We start from the raw sequence: 24,680 nt of genomic DNA on the forward strand, positions 1-24,680 counted from the left end.
GCAATCTCAGGGCCATGTTGCAGGCAGAAATTCTTTTTGTTCATCACTGGTAAGAAAAGTGCATCAGCTTACAAGAGAGATGATGCAGTGGTGCTTGAACAATCTACCTAGAGGCTTAGGGAAAACAGTCTGTAGTCTTTGCTGTCTTGAGGAACAACAAAAGGTTTTTCAAGAATGCAATTCTCTGGGTACCAGTCTGGCACTGCTTTGGGTTTAATATGTTCATGGAAGACTAATGAGAATGATGCAGGGCACAGATAGTACCTGTCCCTGTTACATTGATACATATTTTACCTGCATGACCTACCCCTTCTTGACCCAGCCCTTCTGACCTGAGCACAGATGGATGCGGTTGTACTGGGCTTCTGGACAAGAGGAGGTGGAAAACCCTTCTTGCTTATTGACAGTATTCAGTGCAAATAGGATTGGTTAAGTGGTGATTCCAGCCTCCTCCGGAAACTAACTTAAAGATGGCAACAATTCCTCTTGGTTGTAGGTTGCCTTTGTTGTTTATTTCTGGGTTTTGATCTTAAACTTTGTGTATGTAACTGCAGCGGTAACTTAAAATGATAGGGTTTGGTGTGATCACAGAATCATCCAGGTTGGAAAAGACCTCTCAGATCATCTAAGTCCAAATATCCACCTACCACCAGTATTTCTCAGCTATGTCCCTTATTGTCACATCTCTGTATTTCTTGAACACCCCCAGGGTCGGTGACCCCACAACATCCCCAGGCAGCCTGTGCCAGTGCCCGACCGCTCTTTGGGGTAAATTTTCCCTATTATTCAACCTGAACCTGCCCTGGTGTAACTTGAGGCCATTCTCTCTTGTCCTGTCACTTGTTACATGCGAGAAGAGGCCGACAATATGATAGTTGAAGCCAGAGAAACTGGAGGTGGTAAAGGATAAGTGAGATATCTTGCTAAATCGTATAGTCCCCATGATCCAGACACGTTTGACAGCTTGAAAGGCATTTAGTGAGTTCAGGCCTGGTAATTTCAGAGGAACCATTTTCTCTTTTGCAATACGACGTCCACAGCCAACGGGAACTCCGAGCTGCATTCCAGGCCCCACACGTGTGCTCGCGAGGGGCGGGCCGCTGCCGCCCGGGGCGGTGCCAGCGCGAGGCATGCGGCATCCGCCTCTGCGCTACGGGAGCGGCGCGGCCATGAGGCCGTGTGTGCCGAGTTTCCGCCCTTCTCCTCTTCCTCCTCCTCGCCCGGCGATCGCGGCGGGCCTAGCGGGGCCCTTTGTTCCTTAGGGCAGCAGCTCCCCACCGCTGACCGCCTCGGGGAGGCCGCGTGGCGCTGTACGAGGCGGCGGCGGGAGGAGGAGGAGGAGCAGCCGCCGCCGCCGCCCAGGATGCGATGGGGAACTGCTGGGCGCAGAGCTGCTGCGGGCTGCTCCTCCGCAGGGAAGCGGGCCGGCTCCAGCGAGGCGGAGGGTAAGCAGGCGGCGCGGCTGCCCCTCTTTCCTCTCCCCTCCCCGAGGCGGGGAGGTGCTGGGCCCGTCCGGCTCCGCCCTCCTCCTCCGCGGCGGGAGCGCGGCTCGCCGAAGGGCTGTCCGGGCAGGGCGAGGCGGGCGGGCAGGCGGTGGCGGTTGCACCTCGCCGGGCCGGGTGGCTGCGGGGTTACCTCACCGTGGGCGCTCCCGCAGAGAGAAAACCATAAAGCGGGTTTCGTAGCAGCCGCCCAAGTGCGCGCCTTGCGGGAAGGCGGACAAGGCGACGTCTTCGGGAGGATGACCTTGTGCTCCCTGTGAGCCCTGCTGCGGTGCGGCGGGCAGGCACTGGAGGCCGGCGGCAGGGTGATGCAAATAAACTTTCCGATTTCGTCTCGGTGTGGAACCCGTGCTTTGTTTTCCAACCACTGATTCGCGGAAAAGCAGCGTGCAAACCCGGAAGGGTACGTGCCCTGCCGGCAGCTCCGTCTCCTTCCGTACACCTGCCGGTATTCGGCAGTTCGGTGTCGCCTGCTTTAAGAACTGAAGTACTGCCAGGTCTTGCTGACCCGAGTACCTTGCATGTAGCAGGCTGGAGGCTTTTGATTTCAGTCCGGCTCTACAGGCAGGTCAGCTTGTCCTGAGGGCCTCCTGGCAATCCTTTTTCGAGGAACGGGGCTGAGAGCAGGGTTGGGCGGTGGAGGATACCTGCTTGGGTTCCTGGTGCTCCCAGTGAGGGTTTAGGGATAGCTGAAGTGCCTTGCACTGAAGTGTCCTTTTCTTCTGCTGTCATCCGAGAAAAACAGGTAATACTTGATAGGTTCTTACTTCACCTGTTGTTTTTGCTGAGTCTCTGATTATAGCCCTTCTGACATCCAAGGTTAGTGATAAGAAGTTATCTGCTATGTGTTCTTGTGCTTTAAATTGATTGTTTTGCTTTTGAGGCTCGGTGGGTTGGTGTTTCTTTTCTTCGTGCTTGTTTTTCCTGCCCAGCCACTGTTAACTGACCCAATAGCATTGGGTAGGAGGCAGAGTCTACAAAGGCTTAAGATTGTCTTGACCATAATGGTAATTCCTTGATTTACCCTTATATTTTACCTCTCCCTCTGCCCCAAACTGACTGTTGCCTATTTATGTTTTTTCCCCTTACATTCTTTTCTTTGTGCTTGTTTGCAATCCTTCTATCTGGGTTTTTTTTTTGTGTGTTTTGTTCTGTTTTCTAAACATTCATTGGTGCTTGCAGTGCCATCTCTTCTAGTGTTTGGTTTGGGTGCATGTCTTACTGAATTTACCAAGATGATTACAAAAAATTGTTTTCAGAACTTGTTTGCTTCTGCCATGCTCAACCTTCTCATATTCACCAATTGGTTTTCTGCATGCTCTTACTGAGGTTACCAGTTTTCTTGACAGACTTTGTGTTTTGATGTCTTCCACATAGTTACTAGTTTGCTGCCAGCTTGGTTTTCATAGTGGCAGACAGGAATATCAAAGTGCAGCATTATGAGAAGTGCTATTCTCTTAAACTGGGGGATGGGGTTCAGGAGATGTTTGTAGGTGCCCACCCTTAAAGGAGAAGGTTGTTTGCAGAGGTGGCTTAGCTTCTCTGGCGTGCATGTATTTCATCTTTGTCCAAGGTCAGACTGTCCTTATCAGTGAGATAAATCTTACTGTCTGCTGTGGTAATGGTATAAATGTACGTTCCTCCAGGTCATGCCTGCAGTGAAAGGTTTTGGGTACTGTTAGAGTCACAAAATCACAGAGGTTACACAGAATCATAGGGGTTGGGAGGGATCTCCAGACATTGTCAAGTCCAACCCCTCCGCCAAAGCAGGTTCCCTATACCAGGTCGCACAAGTCGGTGTCTGGGCAGGTCTTGAATATCTCCATAGAAGGACACTCCACAGCCTCCCTAGGCAAAGTTAGGAAAGTGGAATCGTAGTGCAGAAAACAGACTTTTCTAACTGGCAAAGACAGCAACCTGTTTGGATTCCCTTTTGAACCCTGAAACTGGAATATCGTGTACAAGGATCAGCTTACAAGCAGTCATCAGTACTTCCTCTTGTAGACAGGCGGCATATGTCTCAATAGACCTTTGTTTTGTGGATGTGCTGCCAGTGCGCAGAATAGTATCAGTGTTAAGCAACCTGGGTATTTTCCATAAGTGTACAGTGGAAGGGACAGGGTATTAGACTAAATACAAAACTCTAAAGTGCGTGTTATGAATTTTTTTTTTAAGTTTGAAAGTGACCAAATCCTGCAGTTCTGAATTCTGCTACCAAATTCGGCAGATCTGGCTACTTCTACGGCAGCATAATGCAGCTTATCGAGTTAATGGTGATTATTGTCATCACTCAGATTTTTCTCCTCCAGAAATAGAACTTCATTATTCTTAGGTACTCCAGGACTTAACTGTAAGAAGTAAATTCTGAATTAAGTAGTAAACTACAGATTTTAGCAAGTGCTTACAAGGCCTGCAAGATTCTAATCTGTGTTTAAATGCTTGGAGATGCATGTATAATTTGTTGCAATGATTCTAGAGTTTATGTTGAACACGCATAGAAAGAAAAGAAATGTGAAAATCTTCAGTATAATGTAGTTCACCTTTCTGTAAAAACAGAAACTTTCAGTTGGTGACTTTTTATTTTTTATTTTATTTTTTAGGGAGTGTCCTTAGGCTTCTTCTGAAATAGTTTGACATGAAGTACTACAATCTGCAGCCATAATTAGAAAGTAGGTCACTGCTATTTTATCTCTGTGCTTGACCATAAGGGTTCTTACATATATAGGGCTAAAAATAATGAATAGAAAGAATAAATAACCTAGAGACAACGTATTGAGTTCTTTTCTTTTTCATTGGGGTAGGGAGGTGTTATCATACAGCAAAATGTAGCAAAACCAATTTTATCCTCAGTGTGGAGGGGAAAAAAAAACTAACTTGTGCCATGGTTTTCTTACACAAAATGTTAATGTTTAGTAGAGATTTTTTTTCTCGTGCATTTAAAAAATACGGGTAGTAACATGACTTTGCATTAAAGGCTAACAAGGTACATAGATGTTAAGTGGATTAGAGTTGGTTTATTTAATTTGTTTTGAACTTGAAAATCGATTTAAAAGTGTTTATAGGTGCAGTGGCATACTAGGTGCCCTGCTTTCTCCAATGCTCATCAAACCTAAGTCTGTTTTAGCAAATAAGAGTTGGAATGAGAATAATAAGAGTGGTAGGCTTTTCAGTATTTCTACTTTATTTCAGTTGAAGTTGGTATGTATAGTGATGGAGCTGTTTTCCATTTCTGTCCTCCATGAACTCAGTCGCCTGTAGATGTGCTGAGATTTCAGGTCCCAGACTCTTGTACAGAACTAGGTGTTAGGTTATTGAGCCCCTGTTCAGTAAGGAATGCATAGCAGGAAATGTAGATCTTCCTTGAGATGTCAGCACTGTTGATGTGTTTGTAATACATGTAGTAAGCTTACGCTACATTGCCTTAGTTTTCTGCTCCTTCACTGTTCAATTCTTGCAACTAATCTGACTGCAGCTTCTCTGTCTGAAAACTTGTCATATGTTGAGTAGCCCCTGTTGCTGTAAACTGGAACAGTGTTTTTGGTGAAGAATACAAGTTCCTAAAACAGTTTTGTGCAACGGTCATAGTAAATTCAGTTCTTAATGGCATTGGCTCCTGCATGCTAAAATGTTGCGCCTAAGAAGTAACAGTGAAATTATCTTAAGTGCTCGTACTACATTTGCCAGCTATAATGAAGATGTAGTGAATGAATTAAAATGCCCATTTTCCCCTGATTTTGTAGCAGTGAATCTACTGAAGGTGGTTCCTTCGTGCCAGCTGTGCATTGCAGTGTTACAGCTGTGTGTGCAAGGAAAGGCTGACCAGGAGTCTGCACTGAAAAGGGCTGTGCAGGTTTTTGGAGGGCATGTCCTGAATGACTTCTAAATGAAAATACAATGGGAATGAAATGTGATATGATTGAAATAATCCAGGCTTTGGCTTGTGTGTAGCTTTTAGTAAAGTGGAGGTGTGTGTTGATTGCATGTACAGAACAATCTGTCGTAGAAGTATAGAAATGACTGGGGCACTGGATTTATTCGATATCAATGAGCACTTGCAGCTGGAGACTTTGCTTTTAAAAAAGTTAGATAAAATGGATGTTTTAGTGAAGCATGAATGTACTTCTGGGGGACAGCCAAACCTCTGTCGCTGGGTAAAATTTATTCAGATAACTCAATACTGTATTGGTGTTGTCCTTTTTATAAAGGGCAACATTAAGACAGGTTAAGAATAAATGAGGAGACTAATCCCTGTATAAAGTTACTGACTCCAAATAGCTCTTTTTCTAGCTTAGGAGTATTGCCTTTATCCCAGATTGCTTTTTCTTAGAGATTCTTTCTTGTTCTTTTGATGATTGGTAATGCTTCCATGAATATGGGGGAAGAAGGCCAACCTTACAGCTGTGTAAAGCTGTGAAAATGGGATGTATTGTTTTATGTTGACGTCATACAATTACGCTGGTAAATAATTAAATCCCATGATGAGCAGTGGAGCTTTTGGAAGCTGTCTAAAACGGCGTTTTTCAAGAGAAGTGTATTAAAGAATGTGCCTAATTTGTCGATGGCAAGTCCATCATGCTGATAGTGGTGCCTGCAGTTTAAGGGTGTTCATGTTTTCTTCAGTTCTGTTTGCCTCTGTGCTCTGGTATAGAATGGTAGCAATGGAGAGCACAGCTTGACAAGTCAACATATTTAATATATGAAGTTTATTTCACACTGAAAATATTTGAAAAGCTATTTAAAATTGCGTGACTCTTTGTTTTCTTTCTGCTGAGGTTGAAATGAAGATTATTTGTAGAGTAATACTGTACTTATTTTTCCAGGTCGAAGTACTTTAGAACATGTTCAACAGGAGAGCACTTCACTATAGAGGTGAGTATTTACACTTAAAGCAGGTTGGATTTGTTTTGTTTTGGCTTTTTTTTTTTTTGTTTGGTTGGTTTGGAAAATAGTCTAATTTTTGTTGTGTGATGATGTTTTTTTTGTTTGTTTGTTTTCGGAAGAAAATCAGTGGAAAGAGCTTATTTTTAGCAAAACCTTTAATGCTTCTTGCAATAAAATACTGAATATATTGAAGTACTCTGGGTTATTCCAGGCTGAATTGGGTGCTACACTGGATCACACATCATCACACTTCATTAATCTATCGTTTGTAAAGAGTCGTCTGTGATCATCTGACATGAAGTAACTGTGGTCACCTGATAGCCAGCACCGGATCATTCTGCAGTCTGTCTATTGGTCCTTTCATCCCTCATATGCTGGGAGCTATTTTCTCCCCTTCTGCTGTTAATGTGGAATATTTTGTTCTTGACTGCAGGACCATGAGTCTGATTCTAAAAATAAATAAATAAAACAAAAAAAAACATCTGCTGGAATTTATAGTTCTATAAATTTATAGTTAGATGCACATCTATCCATTGTTTTCACTAGAGAGGTCCTTCTCAGCAATTGAATATCTCTCCTTTTCGTGAAGGCTCATGTAAAGTTTATTTGTATTATTTGGGATTGTCAGAATAAGCTGGTTTACTTCCTCCAAGTATTTCTTATGGCCCAAAAGTTCTAGACCTTTCAGAGATTCCCTTTGCTGAGAATGCTAGTAATTAATCACGGCTTTAGTTTTGAGCCATGTAGAGTGTGGAAGATGTGTTTTTAGCACACAGCTTCCGGTTGTGAAAGAGCATTCCTGCAGCATCAAAATGATAGAGAAAAGAAGGTTCTGTCCTCCCCTCAAGTTCTTGCAGGCATTCTACTTGCAGCAATTAGAACAGCAGAGGAGTCTTGCTAACCTCTGCTTCTGATGTATTTACCTCATTTATGATTACTATTCTGAAAACAATAGGGAATTTTTCCATTTCCTCTGTTTCATGAGATAGTTCAACTGCTGCTGTACCCATTCAAGCAACTTCAAATGCTGCATGTATTCTAGACTGCTTGGGGACTTCTTGGGCTTCTTATCATAAGGCATTACATTGCTTCATTGGCCTGTAGGTTTTTATGTGCAAAGCTGGGGTGTGGGGTGTGTGTTTTGTTTGCTTTTAGAATCCTGGGTAGGAAGTAATCCTATGTATTCTGTAAGTTAAATACATCTTCAAATACTTTTTTTGAAGCATCACAATTACCATGCAAAGGGCAAGTTACTTGCACTGTACCCATCACATTTTGTGTATGCTAAGCTGAGTGGGTGCTTTGATTTATTGCCATGCCAAGATAGAAGCTATGGTAAATGTACTAATTCCTCAGAAGGAAGATGCTTTAATAAATAGCATTACAATCTCAGTATTATCACTGGAGTAGTATTTTCACAAGGCACATTAAATACGTGATTATGTGTACTTCAGGTGTTCAGTGATTTGTTATACTGGATTGTAAAGATTGTTTACTCTTTCTCTGCAGTTTGAGAACCTCGTGGAAAGTGATGAGGTAGGTGCTTGGATCATGACATGAATCTTGCTAATACAATACACTCACTTAAAATGGTTGCAAGGTCTGTATCTGTCTCCTACTGGATGCCACTTTGATCTGCTCAGCCTTAAATTGCTGGTTTTTTTACTTGGAGTTTTGGTTGCTCCAGGAGTATTTAATGCGTTCAGAGAGACGAAAAGCTGTGATGATAAAAAAAAATAAAATAAAATAAAAATCTGGCTGTGGGAATGTGGGAGGTAGCACTTCATAAAAGTGTTATGGACATTAGCAAGACAGGAACTAAAGAGAAAGCCAAAAAGCTTTGAAAAAGAATTTGCTCTTGTTATAGGCCTTGTATGCAATTCAGCAAACACTGAGTAGTAAATGGGCACAAGTTGCTTTGCTGAGGAGCATTTTGGTAGCCCTGTGGTGTGTCAGCTGTGGGTAAACTGACTGAAAGGTTTAAAAAAAACCTATTAAAAAAAAAAAAAAAAAAAAAAGTTGGCCTTAAAACTATGAATTAAATGTAGGTTGATAATGGTGGGAAAAATGTGTTTTCATTACTTTGACTTGTGTTTTAAAACTCAATGACTAGTAGTTTGATTCCTGAAATACTGAAATACACAACTAGAATGTTTATTTTCAGTTGGAAATGCTTATTTTTTTTACTTAGTCATCTACTTTGGTTGATTGCATAACAAGTTCTCTTAACATTCCAAATTAAAATAATAAAACCAACACATGGAGTGAAACTGATTTCATATCATGTGTCTTCTACTCTATTGCAATTGACTGACTAATGGGATTTTCAAAAATTAAAGCTGGTTGTTTTTGTGTTGTTTCTTTTCTGTTTTCCACAGGGGGAAAGCCCAGGAAGCAGTCACAGGTCAGTTGATTCAGGGCCTCTTTTCCTCTGCTCTCCTATCGAATTTGAAAAAATTTTTGAGGCTTCCCATCAAAACTCCTTTTTTCTTTTCTTTTTAATTAGATGCACGGGCAGAAAATGTTAAATTAATCTTAATGCTTAACTGTGTTAAAACAGTTGAGATGACGGCAAGTCTGTGTGAAAGCAGAACATTGTGAAGTGTCTTCGTTCTTGTTCCTTGGGGTTACAATTAGTTTTAGCTGGCTGTGTTAGTATTTGTGCAAGCTGTAAAACTTAGTAAAGGAAATGTATGAAAGCACTAAACTGTGTTTCAGTTGCCTAATTCTAGATACTTTGAATTACTTCCATTTAATGTTTCTCAAAATGCAGTTTGCTGTCAGAGGTCCCAAAGAAATGATACAGCAAACTTCACAACTACTGTAATGCTGGTTTGTTATGCACATAAAAGTGGGCAACAAGTGGAAAAGGAACAAATCAGAATTAGGGAACCTGAATAAATGAGGAAAGAGAAGTAAGATTTACTTAGCAATGAAATTTTAACCATTTGGTTCCAGTAATTGTTAGCAAAATATGTTTTGAGGTTATACTCCTTGTAAAGATGCAAGAAATTCTTTGTAAGGGAAAGGCAGCATTTTCTCCAGTAAACTGGAACTTTGGAACTCTGCTCAGGAGGAGCAGGCCTAATGCACAGCTTGTTGAATTTGGATTAAAGAAGTCAAAAAAGGCTCTGTGTTTATGTTTAAATTATTTTATCATGACTAAGCAATAAGTAGTCTTTTTGTGTTTCTGTCTTGCTTTTAGACCTTTGACTGAAGAAGAAATTGCTGATTTGAAAGAGAGGCATTACGATTCCATTGCTGAAAAACAGAGAGCTGTTGATATGAAACTGCAATCTGAGGTAAGAGGTTAAAATTACTAGAATGATGAGGGTAGTTTTTTGGGGGTTTTTTTCCCTTGTTTTGGTTGCTTGCTTGTGTTGTTTTGTTAAGTAGTTAAGATCAACCATGAGCATGAGATATCATTCGTGTGAATGAAACAGTTGATTTTTATACATCTCTTGTAATTATTCAGTCAATGAGATACCCAAGGAGTTCGCTCTGCAGCTAAGTTTGCATCAGAGATTTTCTTTTTAATAACCTTAGAGCTGAATGAATGGGCTGGCTCTTACTGAGATCGGTTAAACATGAAGTCTTCTATTTGTAAGAAAAGCAAAATGGAGAATGTATTTGATTTAGTTTTTCTGGTGCTCAGTTTTTTCCCAAACTTTTCTTAAGGAAAAGACAATTTGTCAGTTTTCCTTATGTGTTCTGAAGCATTTCCTGGAACGTGATGTAGAATACAACATAGAAATGGAGAAAGATTTTGAATAAAGTAGTAATTAAATCTGCAGCTGAAGTTCTATGTCTTTCATAATATTATTTTATGATACAACAAACCTCACAACTGCTATAATGCATAGTAACATACAACGGTGCATTTACAGCAACTCACTAGTAATTATGTTTATTCAATAAGATAATGTTTAGTTATCTGAATTTCTTGGGATGTTTGCGGAGGGGGGAAGCTGTTAGATTCAGTTAAAGGAAAAAAATGTTTTACCTATAGTTTATTTTGTTTTTATTTTCTAGTAGCTCTTCTTTTGATTTATAGAACTTACGATTTTACTCACAGGAAGATAGATAGGTTCTGCTTTTGTTAACCATTATTATTTTGTTCATATACAGTTAGCCTTACAAGAGGAGAAGTTAAGAATAGAAGAGGAGGCTTTATATGCTGCACAACGTGAAGCAGCCAGGGCAGCAAAGCAGAAAAAGCTCTTGGAGGTGAGGGGAAAAAGACCCCAATATATATCAGAGCTTCTCTTCTGTTTTTATGTATGCAGATTTTCCTCATATCCTTTATATCTCAGGAAATGTAAAAACAAAAGTATTTCAGCTTGTAAATTCCAGTAGAGAAAGTATGATTTTAATCTTTCTGGGAGAGCTGGAAATCATTAGAGTTGTTTGAAACAGCTTACTATGCTGATTATAGATTATGATTTTTTTGGTCTAGAATTAGCTTAACAGATTTTGTAACACTATATAGAATTTACTGATCTTTAACATAATCTGTGATAGCTTTCTAACTAAAAATATTGAAATTAAGCGTGTGTTACAACGTCATTTAGGCTTAAAAAATGAACTTATACCTTTATTTGCACTAAATTGTTGCCTGTCTCTGTGGTTTATGCTAACATGGGGATTAGTGTTTGAGTCATCTGAATTCACTGTTGACCCTGCTTTGAGCAAGAGGTTGGGTTTGGATGACCTTCTGAAGTCCCTCCCACCCTGAATTGTTTATAATTTTGTGATTTGTATGTATAGTAGCCAAACTCCAGTAACAACTACTTAACAGTGGTGTTTATTTAATGTATCCGTGCCTGCCTTTAGATGTCTGTCTGGTAACTGGAGCTTGGTCAAACAAAACAAAAGCTGTATCTTGATTCCCTGCATTTCTAAAAACGGTAACTGATTTGTCTCCTGATAGCATTTATTACTGATTGTTTTCATGTTGCAGTTCAAAACCATGTATTGGTGCACTTAATATTTTCAGCATCTTAATAAGCTGTTTAAGTATATGTTCTCACAGAGGCTTCAGGTTGCCAGAAATGTACACGTTTAACAGAGTGTTTTTCAAGCTATCTGTCCATATATCATGTGTCTGACTGAAGTTGTAGTATGTTCGGGGCAATTGCTGCTAGATGTGTGATATTTCTTCAGTTGGAAGTAAATTTGTAAGTGTTCAGAATTAGAGTAAAGGAAGAAGTCTGAAATCTATAAAAGGTAAAGGCAAGGTCTGTAACTCTAGTGTTTTTTCTGTATTCAGAAGTGAATAAATTGAAAGTTACTATTTGCAGGCTGATAGCGATGACTCAGTTTTCATCTAATATTTATATTACTAAGTATAGCTCAGATCTCATTTTGCATTTCTCTTTCTATCCTCTTGCCATTTAGGGTGGGTGGCTAATTCTTTCTGACTCGCTTTCCCTGTCCCTGTCTTTTTTTTTTTTTTTTTCCTTTTTAACCCCTCTACGTAAAGTCAGGAAAATTGATTTCTTTTATGCTTGAGCCTTTCACTCAGCTTCGTAGAAATTCTGTGTGAAAAATACTGCTTTCCTTCTCTCAGTCTTTTTATCAGGCACCTCTGAGGCACAACCTGTGACAGAATGCATTTATGGAGTTCTTATTTTCTTTCTCTTATGAAATTAACACCGCTTACTCCCTCCATAAATAAATCCCATCCAAAATCCTGAAGCGATAAGGATTTCTAAGGTAGTGTTTTTGTGTATATATATATATATGCACTAAACTTGAACCTTACTTTATCAGCTAGAAGCCATTTTCTGAATACATAACTGATGCCTTTTCTATTCATTAAGTATTTTAAATTTAAAAAATGTTTTTTCATTGAAAATATGGTTATTCTTTAAAACTGTTTGCTGATGTTTCCCTGCTGAATGTCAGGGTAGTTTACAGCAGGAAGTTTTAATATATGTGTATGATGGAACTTATGGTGCTGTATGGTTGTGATTCCTCAAAATGGATAGATAATTCAAGTCAAATATTATGTAGGTATATGAATTCTAAAAGTCTGTTGTTGCATACATCAGTAATAGATTTTTCTTATTTATTTATATTATTTTTTAACACCAACTGTGTCAGGGCCAATTTCCTGGCCCTTTCTCCCTGTTTACTTAAGTCTTCCCATCTCTTACCACCAATATTACACTTCTAATTTTTCCACACTTCCCATTTCCTTACTGGTTTCAACCTGCTTATTCTGATACTTTAATACTTGTGATAGAAGATGCCAAAAAAGCCACCATCATCTTGGGACTGAAAATAGTAGCTGATGAAATATCTCGCGTGATTGTTAATCCAGATAAGAGTGACTGTTGATGAAGTTTAAATTTGGCAATTAAAAAAAACTTTATTTACTTACACTCTGTTTTTCTTTGCAGGGACAGATCCGTAAAGGCTGAGAATAGATTTTTCAGAAAACATTGTAGCTAATTAAGTCAGATTTGTGTATAAAGCTAGCTTGGTTTTTGTTGTTGTTGTTGTTGTTTGTATTTTTAATCCTAGGCTTTGCCATAGTCCGTGTGAGCAGTACTGCTCCATTGCTCATTTACCTCTAGTCACATAGTTGGTGGTACCCAGTTTTAATGCTTACTTTTTTCCAGGCGAGGGAAAAAAAGCTTGAGACAAAGTTATGTTCTTGAAACTCCAAAACTTAAGAAGCAGTAGAACCCTACTTCTGTGACATTTATTGTTCCTCTTATCACTACAAAATGAATGTTTCTCAACTTGTACCTTGCATTTTTTTTGTTCTGTTTCCACCTTTTTTTTTTTAATTGAGAGATTTCTGAAGTTGAATATTATTTCCATATAATAGACCCCTCAGTATCTTAAAATTTGATCTTCATTTGAGTGAAAGTCAGTCTTAAGCTGTACTTGGACTGCTCCGAGAGCCAGGACAGTGCTCCCTTTAGTGCTGTGATTAAATGAATGAGTATTGAGTATATTTGAGAGACTGCATTCAGCATTTTCAACAATTTACTTCTTTCAATAGCAGCGTAGACAGCAGAGGATAGCACAGAGAACACATGTCCTTAATAACGGAGACTATCAAAGGTAAGATATGAAGTGTTAATAATAACTGAGCTGCGACTGTTTTTATTCCTGCTCATCCCTGTCTCACACATACAGGAAAAAATGATTTTTCAAGACTTACACGTACTGCATTGTTAAGTCAGAGTTCTTTTAATTCATTGCGGGTTTGTTGACGTCAAGTAGTTACTGAATGCAGACTGGTTCCCCTTTAATCTGCAAACCCTGAGGGGAGATTGCATTTGCTTTAAGTGTCACTGTAGTTACTAGACTGATTCATAAAATGTCAAACCTACTCTCAGCTAACATCTGTCTGTCTATATATTATATATCACAGGATCTTAGTGATTTATATATATGTATGTACACACCTACATATGCATAAATCTATATATGCACGTGTATATAAAATGCCTTATTGTGTAACAAAAACATTTAATTGTAAAATGTCTTTATTCAGAACTCTTAGAAATGCCCCATAAAAGTACAAATTAATTGAATGGGAACTTGAATGGTTTATATATTCTGCTTGTTTCTTCATGAATGTTGTTCCTTTAATTCTCCCTACAGATTACGAAGATATTTACTGTCAAAGGATGTATGAATTTAGAAAAAGCTCTAAAGGCAAACCATTATTTTTAAATGGAGTAGAAGGGATGTTAGATGGAGAAAGTACAGTAAGAAAAGGAGCTATGAAAAATGGGTTTTATTGGACAAGTTGGAATTAGTCACATTTTGGAAATGTGTGTTACAACATTTGAATACATTGAACTAAAAAAAAAGTTAGGAATTATCCATAATGACAGAGGAGAGGGGGAAGATTGTTTTATGACATAATTCATGTTTAGCTGAAATTGCAACTAAGAATTGAACAGAAGCTCAGACTCGGGAGGTGTGTGATCTGAAAGAACAGAAAGTCATTCTGTGATCTTTTTGTAGATTTTAGTTAAAGATTTATGTGCTTTATAGCTTACAAGGGACTGTGAACGGTTTCTTCAAAACTGTGAATGGGAGGATGTGTGGATTAACATCTCTTTTATGGTGTTCTTAGAGGTTTATAAAGCTAAAAATAAAACTTGCACTTACAGCTCTGTGACAGAGGAAGATTTTGATTCCTTCTTAAGAAATACAAAATTCCAGTATGAAGCTTTTCGAAGTAGCAGTAAGTCTTCCTTTTCCTGTCTTTTAAATGTTAAGTGACTCAGGAGCACAGAAGTGATTTTTTTTTTTTCCCCACACAGATAAACATAGTTTTTTTATATGTATTATCTTCAGAGAGAGAGAGGAAAAACAAAAACAAAAAGCAGAGAACGAGTTCTTTTCCTCTTTAATCTGCAGTGCTTCCAGAGCTCAAAAAATACAGAAAATATAACTTGAGCTACTGCCATTGCAGTTCTCAGAGGCAAGTTATGTAGGGACAAGTTCTGTGCATGGATTTTACTTTACTAAAGCATTCCAACTGTATGTGTGGAGGCAACGTCCATGCAGTGAACTTTTCTTGTGAAGTCCAACTGTATTAAGGATGCAAATGTTTATATGTAGCTTTTTAAAACCGTGTCTTAGAAAAATAATTAGAATCAAATTAATAATTAACTTCTTGTTCTAATTAAGTTCATCAGAAGATTTGGCTGCCTATATTTAAAAATTCCACTAGCACTTTATGGGAAAATAAATGTATAAGCTGTTAAATCCATTAGTTAAATGATGGTCTGTGATAATCACTAAGAAGTATGTTGTCATACAAATTCAACCTGCACTTTAATGAATTGTTCCATAGTTGTAATTGCACAGTGTGACTAAATGTCATCATATGGGATCTTGGTGCTGTTGAGTGTTACTAAGCAACTTTGTACTCTTGGGAGTGATGGTTGAAGCCTTTTTTCAAATGGGACTTGAAGTACACAACATAGAATGAAAACTTAATTTGAAAGTTTAGTTTTGTGTGTTAAATCTCAAATCCAAGTGTTTGTGAATAACTTTTTTGTACAGGACTTTCATCTGATGCTACAGTGCTGACACCAAACACAGAGAGCAGTTGTGACTTAATGACCAAAACAAAATCAACGAGTGGAAATGATGACAGCACTTCATTAGATTTAGAATGGGAAGATGAAGAAGGTAAATTTGTCATTTTTAAATGGGAAAAAGCTTACTTCTAATGATACTTGTCTCAATGTGTAATGATTAAGCTGTGCATAAATTTTACGTAGAAAACTGCTCATCTGATAAATGTAGTTATGTTTCTAATAATTCATTTACTTGAATCTTTTACTAAATCTTTATTCTATTAAACGAAACTGTAGGGTAAGCCCATGCCAAAATGAACTGTAAAGAAATGCTGCCCTCTTGTGAGCCAGTAGCAACAGGAGCAGTTTGTTCTATTTCGTTTTTCAGTTACAGAAATTGATCAAGCATATTTCATTGAAGTATTTCAGGAAAGTGGGATTTTCGTCTTTTGGTTGATTTATTTGTGTTGTTCAGGTTTTTTAAAATGGATTACTTTAACGGTAACTTTTATGGTTCTACTGGAAACTTTCCTGGTTGTGCGTTCCGGATGAGTATCCCAACTGTTTTTGTTGCTGCTGTTGTAGATTTTTCCTGTTCTTTTTAGGAAATACAGAATCATAGAATCACCAAAGTTGGAAAAGACCTAAAAGATCATCCAGTCCAACCATTCACCTGTTCCCAATAGCTCCCACTAAACCATGTCCCTCAACACAACATCCAGCCTTTCCTTGAACACCCCCAGGCTCGGTGACTCCACCACCTCCCAGGGCAGTCCATTCCAGTGCCTGACCACCCTTTCTGAAAAGTAATACTTCCTAATGTCCAGCCTGAATCTCCCCTGCCGTAGCTTGAAACCATTCCCCCTGGTCCTATCACTAATGACACGAGAGAAGAGGCCGACCCCCAGCTCACTACAACCTCCCTTCAGGAAGTTGTAGAGAGCAATGAGGTCTCCCCTGAGCCTCCTCTTCTCCAGGCTGAACATTCCCAGCTCCTTCAGCCTCTCCTCATATGGCCTGTGTTCCAGACCCCTCACCGGCTTTGTTGCCCTCCTTTGAACACGTTCCAGGGCCTCAATATCTTTCTTGCAGTGAGGGGGCAGAAAGCCCTTCAGAAGTCCTTGTCTTTCTTTCAAAGTTATCCAAGATTCTGGGATGTTGCCTTTTGAAAAGCTCACCACAAATGAGCTAGAATTTAATTTAACAATTCATAACTTTTTTTTAGTGTGTGTAATTTGAATTGTTGGCACTATCAAGAGCATTAAAATGTCAAAGCAGGCTTCTGAACTAGAAAGATTTAACTTTCACCGATCTTCATAGAAATATACAACCTATTTTTTTTTTTTAATGTGGGCCAGAGGAACTGAAACTAGAACAGTGCCATGTATGTTGAAATATACTGGATTTTACATTGAGAGGCAATTAGCACCAGCAGAAAAAAACACAGCAATGTCTGCATTTCAGCAGACTTCAACCAGCTAAAAACTTAGCCACGGGTATTCATCTGTTTTTGCACTTAAATACTTAATACTGAAAGTGCCAAAAACTGCTGAACTGCAGACATTGCTGTGTTTTTTTCTGATTTCTACCAACTTCTGTGCTGCAAAGGGGTAGCATTTTTAAGAGTTATTCATTGTGACAGTTGTGCATTTCTTTTCCCTGTTCCCCTCAAATCTTGAGCAGAAGAGATGTTAACACAATCCATGGAACACGATTTGTATTAATGGTTGCAAAGAAAGTAATGGCATTTGAAAGCATTACTAGTCAATACTGCAAAGACTTTGAGTAGCCTTAACAAATTCTTTCTGGATCTGATCTAGCTGTAAGTGTATTAAAACAATCTCCTTGAACAAGATTGCTTGCTTACGGTAAGCAATTTAGTTACTCTGTTATCTACTGGCAAAATCTACTGTAGAGACCATAGCAGTCTGAAGAGTGTATTGGTGGCTGGGGTTGAGAGATCCAAGGTACTACTTTGTGGATTAGTTGTGCATTTCAAATGTTAGCAGGGCTTATGGTAGAGTTGTACAGGGACTTCTCAGAAAGTCTGTGTCTACTGACAGAATAAATAGCAGCTCTGATGTGCAATTATGTGACCAATGTTTTGTCTTATTCTGTGTGAAATTAAGTTTACCTTTCCAATAAAAAAGTATCCAATATCTAATTTTTAGCTGCTGTTTGAAATGTGGTGATATTTCATCTGTTTGATGAATTACAGGAGTATAACAGATATGTAGCTTTTCTGGAAATGGCACAGTTCCAAAATCTTGTAATGATTTCATGCCCATAATGGGGTGCAGTAGGTTTCATATACAGGAGAAATGAATACTGCTTCTGAATTGTTTCACAGTATTTTCTGACTTCCTCTGAATTTTAGGAGCCAAGCTGGCTAAAGTGTGAATAACAACACTGTGGAGCAGAGCAAAGGAAAAACCTGTGATACTCATGAAATTACCCAAGTCTGAGTCTCTATATGATTCTTGTTTCTTATGTTTTAATGGAAATGTAAAGATAACTTGCTTCAATTATGTCCTTCTCATAAACATGTCTTAAATTGCAGGCATGAACAGAATGATTCCAATGAGAGAACGCTCAAAAACAGAAGAAGACATACTCCGGGCAGCACTGAAATTTAATAGCAAGAAGACAGGAAGTAATCCAGCTTCAGCCTCTGATGATTCTAATGGATTGGAGTGGGAGAATGACTTTGTTAGTGCTGAAATGGATGATAATGGCAATTCGGAATATGCTGGATTTGTAAATCCTGTATTAGATTTGTCTACATCAGATGTAAGGACATCTGATTCTGATCAACAGGACAGGTAGTGAAACTGTGGCCCTTGTTTGTGACCAAATGTTTAAAAGTGAAATAGAATGTACAAAAACATATTGCTCTTTTATAGCACTGTTTCCTTCTTTTTCTTACAAACGGATCAGCAAGGAATGGGGAAGACTTGCTATCTGATTAATTCAGAATTAAGTGCAATTTTATCATCTACCTTCTAAACTTTTGTGAAAACTGGGATGATTCTATTGTGTATATTTCTGGATATCTGGATTTAATATGAAATTATCTGTGCTAATTTAAGCTTCGTAGCTTAGCGTATCTATATTTTAATTAGCCTTCTTTTCTGGATGATGTTTCTATGATTTGTTTTTAAACCTCATTGTTGTCCTAAGAAAGTCTTATATAATTTATCTAATACTTGAATATAGAAAAGTATTTTTAAAAATCTGTCTTTATTTCTTATATGTGCTCTCTGATGTGGTGTTCAGCGATTTAAAGGGTGGAATTAGCCAGTTGTGGAAAAAAAATCACACCATGAATTGCAGTTTTCTCTGTCTGTCATGAATTCTCTCTAGCCTTCTGTGTTCCTTTTACCATTTCCTTTACTTTTTTTCTTATTATTTTATGCTAAGCACAATTTACCTCATGGTATGAATCATTGGGTTAGGTAAAATATTGTCTTCTGTAATGATGCTGTCTAGGCACAGTGTGCCTAGACAGAGGGGAACAAACTATAAATATTATTTTGTTTTAAACTGGAATAACCCATTATGTGCTGGGTGACTGGGAGGACCAAAGTTTTGATTTTTGATCACCCATCACCCTATTCCCTTAAAGGTCAACATTTGCTACTACATGGTTTTTAAAATTCTGAAGTTGTGGATGACTTGTGAATTAGCCTAATGAGAACGATGATTGAAAAACGTTCTCTGAATGAACTGGGAGACTGAATTTCTCTACGAAATAGTGTAGTTGAGCTCTCTAGCTTTCCTGTGCCTCTAAACTAAATGGTTAGTAGTGCTAACATGGGCTGAAATTTAAGCAGGTGTTCAGCTACTGCAGATCTAGTGTATTGTGTGGTCTCCCCTTTGTTTTTAATATAAGTTATTCTTTAAGAAGGGGAAAAAAGAAAAGCAATCCTCACTGAAGAGAAAGTGCAAAACAGTTGTAAGCCTCAAGATTTCCCCAGCATTTCAGTACAGCCATACTAGTCTACTGTTACTTTGTTAGCTGTCTGGTTTTTTTCCCCCTGAAAAAAAGAGTGAGGTTTAACTTCAGCATTGTGGAATAAAAGCAGCACCCTGTTACGCAGGAAAAGCGGCATCACTGGAACAACTGAACTTGTTGGTACGAGTTACATAACTGTTTTAGATCATCTGAGCTCTTGTGTAATGTTAAGATTGCTATAATGTGGTCCTCTTCTTAACAACTTAAAAAATCCTGCACATTTGGATTAAATATGTACATATATCGACACTGGCAAAGATTAAAAAAAAAAAAAATCTTTTGTTGGTAACATTCCATTTCTTAATTTAAATTGTAGCAATGTCATTGGAAATATTTTAATGTATTATCTGCATTTGCAATGCCTGTAATATGCTTTAAAAATTTGTACACATCAAATGTATATTTTTGGTTTGGCATAAGCTACTACTGTATAACTTCTGATGTTTATTCGTATAATATATTCTTACTGTAATGAAGACAACTTTCTCACCATGTAAATAACACTTTTTTAACCTGCTGAAACTGTAACTTGCCCTTTCCTGATCAGATGAGATTGACTTGTCCTGATCATGCTTCAAGGAAGTAAGCTATAGTCCTGCTTGTAGAATGAGCAGGCATTTGGCAAAAAAGCAGCCTTATCTCCAACTGAAAGTCCGTACTGTGATGTGTGTGTTCTGTAGACATGGTTACTAGCATTCTGCTTTTCAGAGTTAAGTGAATCACAGAGTGACTTAAGAAATTGCTCTCGATGTTTGTGGAAATGTGAGAAATGAAAAGAGGATGTAAACAGCTCACATGAAACAACACAACAGTACTATAAAATACGTGTCTCTGTAAAAAAAAAAAACTTAAAACTAATTAAAATTTTCAGTCAGTCTTATGTTTAACAGTGTTTTCTGTTGTTTTTGTGGTCACTGTTTCATGCATAGTGAAAGCAGTACGTGAAGATGAACTGCTGAGTGTTACCCAAAATTATCTCTGCACTGTGAAAGAATGTTTCACTTTTAAAATCATTATGCATCACATAACTTAAGGTTTCGATGAAGCTGTGCCTTTGAACTACTGATCTACTACTGTACCCTCCCCTCTTTGAGACCTGTTGCTGTGGAAAGGAAGCTCTTACAAGTTGCAATGATAGAGGATCTGAAGAACTTGGAGCGTGGAGCCTTTCTGTTTAAAAAGAAGCAACTGCAGCACTAGGGTTCAAAGTAAGGTTACATTTGTGTAATGCAAGTAGCATCCTTGTCTGTCCTAGCTAGTATATCATTTTAACTGACTTGCTGGCTGTGTCTGCATAGGGGCGACTGTATATTAATTAATTGGAAATTGTGCTTTCTATTGAGGAAGAGTTTTATTAAGTTGTTCATCTTAAGTATGTTTTATGCTGAAGTTGTGCTGTAATCAAATGTGAAATCTGTTGATGTGATTGGGCAGTTACTTGACTAGTAGAAAGTTAGTGTTTCAGAGAATACTGTCTTAGTATTCTGCAATTGTGAATGCTGTTAGCTATCCCAAGTAGGAAAAAAAAAAAGAGAAATTAAAAAAAAAAAAAAAAAAAAGCATCTACCTTAATGCATGCATTATTTTTTCCACTTAAGTTAGTAATATATGATTAATGGCAGCTTCTGCCCATGTGTGTGGAACCCAAGGATGCTGAATTCCCTCTGATTATCTGGAAGACATAAAAGGAGTGTCTTCAGGATATCAACTAAATTCTGTGAAGGGGGAGTTGTATTTCTGAATTACTTCAGTTGCCAGCTTTATGTAGCCTCCTAGGCACTTTGCCAGCTTGCTTTGCTATCATACTGGAGGGGTAACTTTCCTGTGTTTCTCTTTTGCCTGAACTGGAACAGTAGACTTGAGAGTAAAGCCTAAAAATAGTAATAAGAAAAGTAAGCATCAAATTGTCCAATCAATTTGTATTTTGAATCCCCTTAATCCAAACTCTTCAATCTTTTCACACACTGATGTGAAAACTGAACAGTGATTTTCATTCAAGTCAGTGGGACAAAATTGTCGCTCATGCAGTTGGTTTAAAGGAAGATTCAGTCTTACTGCTCCAAAGTGATGAATTGGTTGATGATCAATTAAATAACTTGTGAAGTATTGTGAGAATCATTTCAAATTGAGGGATCTGACTTTGGAGAGAGTGTATGCTCAGAACATTGAGTTACCTAGCTGCCTTCTGTAATGGAAAATGGTCATTTTCACTATCTTTTCACCATCTTCTAAAGTGAAACGGGCACTGGCCATCATGAAAGCTGTCACAGGCTATCAGAGTGTAGCTTGTGAATGAAAGCAAATTTTATTAACTTCTACAAACTGTTAGCTTGTGCATTATGAGAATGGATCCTAAATATTTTTTGTCTATCTAGGAAAAAAAAATTTTGCTGGATATGTATCGCTCAAAACCAGCTAATTCTCAGATTTTTTTCTTATGCAGTGCTTTTGGTGTGCTATTGAATGGTTACATTCCTATTACGTTTCTTGATTTTTATAGTGAGGTAACTAGAAATTATTTTTCATTTATCAAGCATGGCTATTTGCTTTTTAGGTAACGTTTTTTCATCTTGTATGATATCGTTGTCTCCTCCCACAGTATGGTACATGCAGAATTCTCCAATGTTTCTTTTTGCAATCGCTTTAATAGGTTGAAATGTTGACTTTAGCATATTGATAATAAGGCATGTGTAATAATCTTTGATTTAAAAATGAACATTTTATCTACTCTTAAGTTATGTGCAATCATTGTAAGTAACCCAGCCGTTTCCTAAACTGCAGCTGAATCTCCTTCACTAAGCATTTATCTGAATAAGTTTGGCTAAATATAATGACAGGGAGGTTTGAAAGTTCACTGAAACAACAGCTTGCAAATTTTGTGCTGTATAACAGAGGGTGAAAATTGCCATAGAAACATATTCAAGATGGAAAAAAAAAAAAGTCATTCTGCCAAAATCCAGTCTCATCGTGCCTGCCTGACTTTGTTTTTATGTGAGTCACCTTCATTTTAGATGTGAAATAAGAATAGTAAAGATGTCCCGAAGGTTTTGAAATTTCTGGAAAGGTGTCAATATTTATTGAGACCGTATGTACTGATATTTTCTTTTGTTAGCACACACATTAATAACTAGTGTGTGGTAGGGATACTCATCAGGTGGCTGTGTGTCTGGGGCACAGCTCATCCTTTCCAGTATTTTTCTAGTTGACTGCTACTACAAAATCAATGCATGTGATTTATCCACAGTACCAATTTTTGTGTTTCTTTTCTGGAAAATAACAATATTTTTACTGTTCTGGGGGAATCATACTAGAAGTGAACCTTATCACTGCTTTCCTGGGATCAAAAGTGCTGTGAGAGACTGTGCTGGTTTTTGACACTGTAGCTTAAGAAAGTGGCACCTGTGCAATGGTTCCTCTAATTTTTCACTTTTAAGATGACCATCTTTGTATTGTACAGGTATGTAAGTACTACAGTTGAGACTCTTTTTGCTGGTGATACAAATTTAGAATGGCTCTCGTGGAGGCTGCTTAAGGTACACACTGGAGGACCATAATGCCAGTTATTGACATTTTCACAACTGCTGTTTAATGCCTGGTCTGCAGACCTCTGAATTCCGTGGGAATGTTTCCAGTGAGCTTTTAATTGGGCCTTAAGAGCTTTCAGCAATGGCAAAGTCAATAAAACTGTAGCTTATCTCGAAATAAACCAAGCTACAGGAAGTAAGTGCTAGAACATTGGTACCTGTGCCTCTAGTCTTGCTGCTCTCACGCAGTAAAGCACTTGCTTTTTTATATTGTCATATGAAGGAGGTTTGGAAAATATTATTCATTTTCCATTCCCCAGGTCAATATTGCCTGCTGCTTTCCAGAGGTGTGCTATGGACTGTGCCACTCCAGACCTACAGCTAGTCACAGAGCCCCTCTGTTCAGTGTGAATGCAAAACCTTGTGAGATGCAGCACTGGAACTCTGCAGAACAGATAAAAGATTTTCCTGAGGTTAGTAGGTGGTAAAAATTTCTGTCTATATACTGAGCCTGAAAAGTTATGATTGGGGTTGTCTGTCTTTCTTTTTTTTTTCCTGTAATTAACAGCGGAGAAAGTATAAGCAATGAATACAATTAGTGCTGGAGGCTGATGTCTTGTGTGGCAGGGCCAGTGTATAGGAACTGTATAACACTATTTAGCAGTAGTACTAGCAACCTGATTTTGAGGACCCAAGCGGTACGAAACAAGAACTTGCTTGTCACCATGCAATCATTTAAAAGCATTCGTAAGAACAAAGCTGTTCCTTGGGAATGCAGAACACTCCCTCTTCCCTCAGATACTTGCCAAATTAATGAACTTAAGAAATCTCACACGTTTTATATGAAAGGTTGATTCCACATAAAAGCTATTAAATGTAAGAGCTTCTTGCAGAATGTGTTTTCATCTTGTTCCTTTTCTGAACAGTTTGCATTTGTAGGCTATTTGCCACTCTCTCTAATTAGAGAGTAGGAACACTCACAACAAAAGCATATGGAAGCCAAGCAGCCAGTGGCACCAGGTCTGGTGACCTGATGATTCCTGCTGGGTTGGTTTTGTTAGGCTGAGGGGCCGGGCACCTGGTAGAGGCATTGGTGCTGAGAGGTGTCAGCTGAGTTTTGCATTGCACATCCAGCCTAAAGACTGTAAGAGGGGTGAGTATTAGAGGCTAGTTCAACAGGTGGAAAATTTGTCAACGAGGCATTTTTTTTGTAAGGATGAAACAGACGAATGAAATCCCATGAAAACTTGGGTTTGGTCTCATTGCCCTTCCACATACTTCTCTCATTTGTGATTGTTTCCACTAATCTTGGATTATGTTGTGGTTTTTTGTATTGTAACGACTAATGTTGAAATGCTTTCCTAGTTTTGGGGAGGTTAAAGGGAACGGTTGACAGCCCATTCAATGTAAGCCTGACTCTAGGACTCCTCAGACAGATGTGTGTGGGAACAAGAGCAGTATGTAGCAGAGGTTTACTCTGTAGCAGATTACAGAGCTTAGAGGTTGGAAGTAGTTTAAGTTAAGTTAAGTTGGACGGCGTTCTGAACGTTTAGGATAATTTAGTTACTCAGTAGATGTTAATGCTTGAGGATAAGATAGATAACTCTTAAAAGTGCTTTGCTCTGAGCCTTTCCAGTGTTTATTTCAAGCAGTCTAAAACACTTGACAAAAAAGAAGTGATAATGAAATGCTGAGCCCC

The 24,680-nt window shown here is 38.4% G+C and overlaps 1 protein-coding gene across 3 annotated transcripts; it reads left to right on the forward strand.

The window, feature by feature from the left end:
* Nucleotides 1–1,326: 1,326 nt before the first annotated feature.
* Nucleotides 1,327–20,344, forward strand: AP1AR (adaptor related protein complex 1 associated regulatory protein). Of its 3 annotated transcripts, none has more exons than XM_042812413.1 (10): nt 1,336–1,445; nt 6,323–6,371; nt 7,893–7,919; nt 8,762–8,787; nt 9,589–9,685; nt 10,512–10,610; nt 13,402–13,460; nt 14,525–14,598; nt 15,426–15,554; nt 18,003–20,344. In XM_042812413.1, the coding sequence occupies exons 1-10, from the start codon at nt 1,369–1,371 to the stop codon at nt 18,266–18,268; spliced, it is 903 nt and encodes a 300-aa protein (XP_042668347.1). In that variant the 5' UTR covers nt 1,336–1,368; the 3' UTR covers nt 18,269–20,344. The 3 variants fall into 3 exon arrangements, with proteins under 3 accessions (XP_042668348.1, XP_042668347.1, XP_042668346.1); XM_042812412.1 differs by having other exon boundaries at nt 1,339–1,445; nt 13,399–13,460; XM_042812414.1 differs by lacking the exon at nt 10,512–10,610 and having other exon boundaries at nt 1,327–1,445; nt 13,399–13,460.
* The last annotated feature ends 4,336 nt before the right edge of the window (nt 20,345–24,680 follow it).

The sequence above is a fragment of the Centrocercus urophasianus genome, unplaced genomic scaffold (genome assembly GCF_019232065.1).
Source record: "Centrocercus urophasianus isolate 14NV4802_14NV808 unplaced genomic scaffold, USGS_Curo_1.0 seq_13, whole genome shotgun sequence".
Classification (NCBI taxonomy): domain Eukaryota; kingdom Metazoa; phylum Chordata; class Aves; order Galliformes; family Phasianidae; genus Centrocercus; species Centrocercus urophasianus.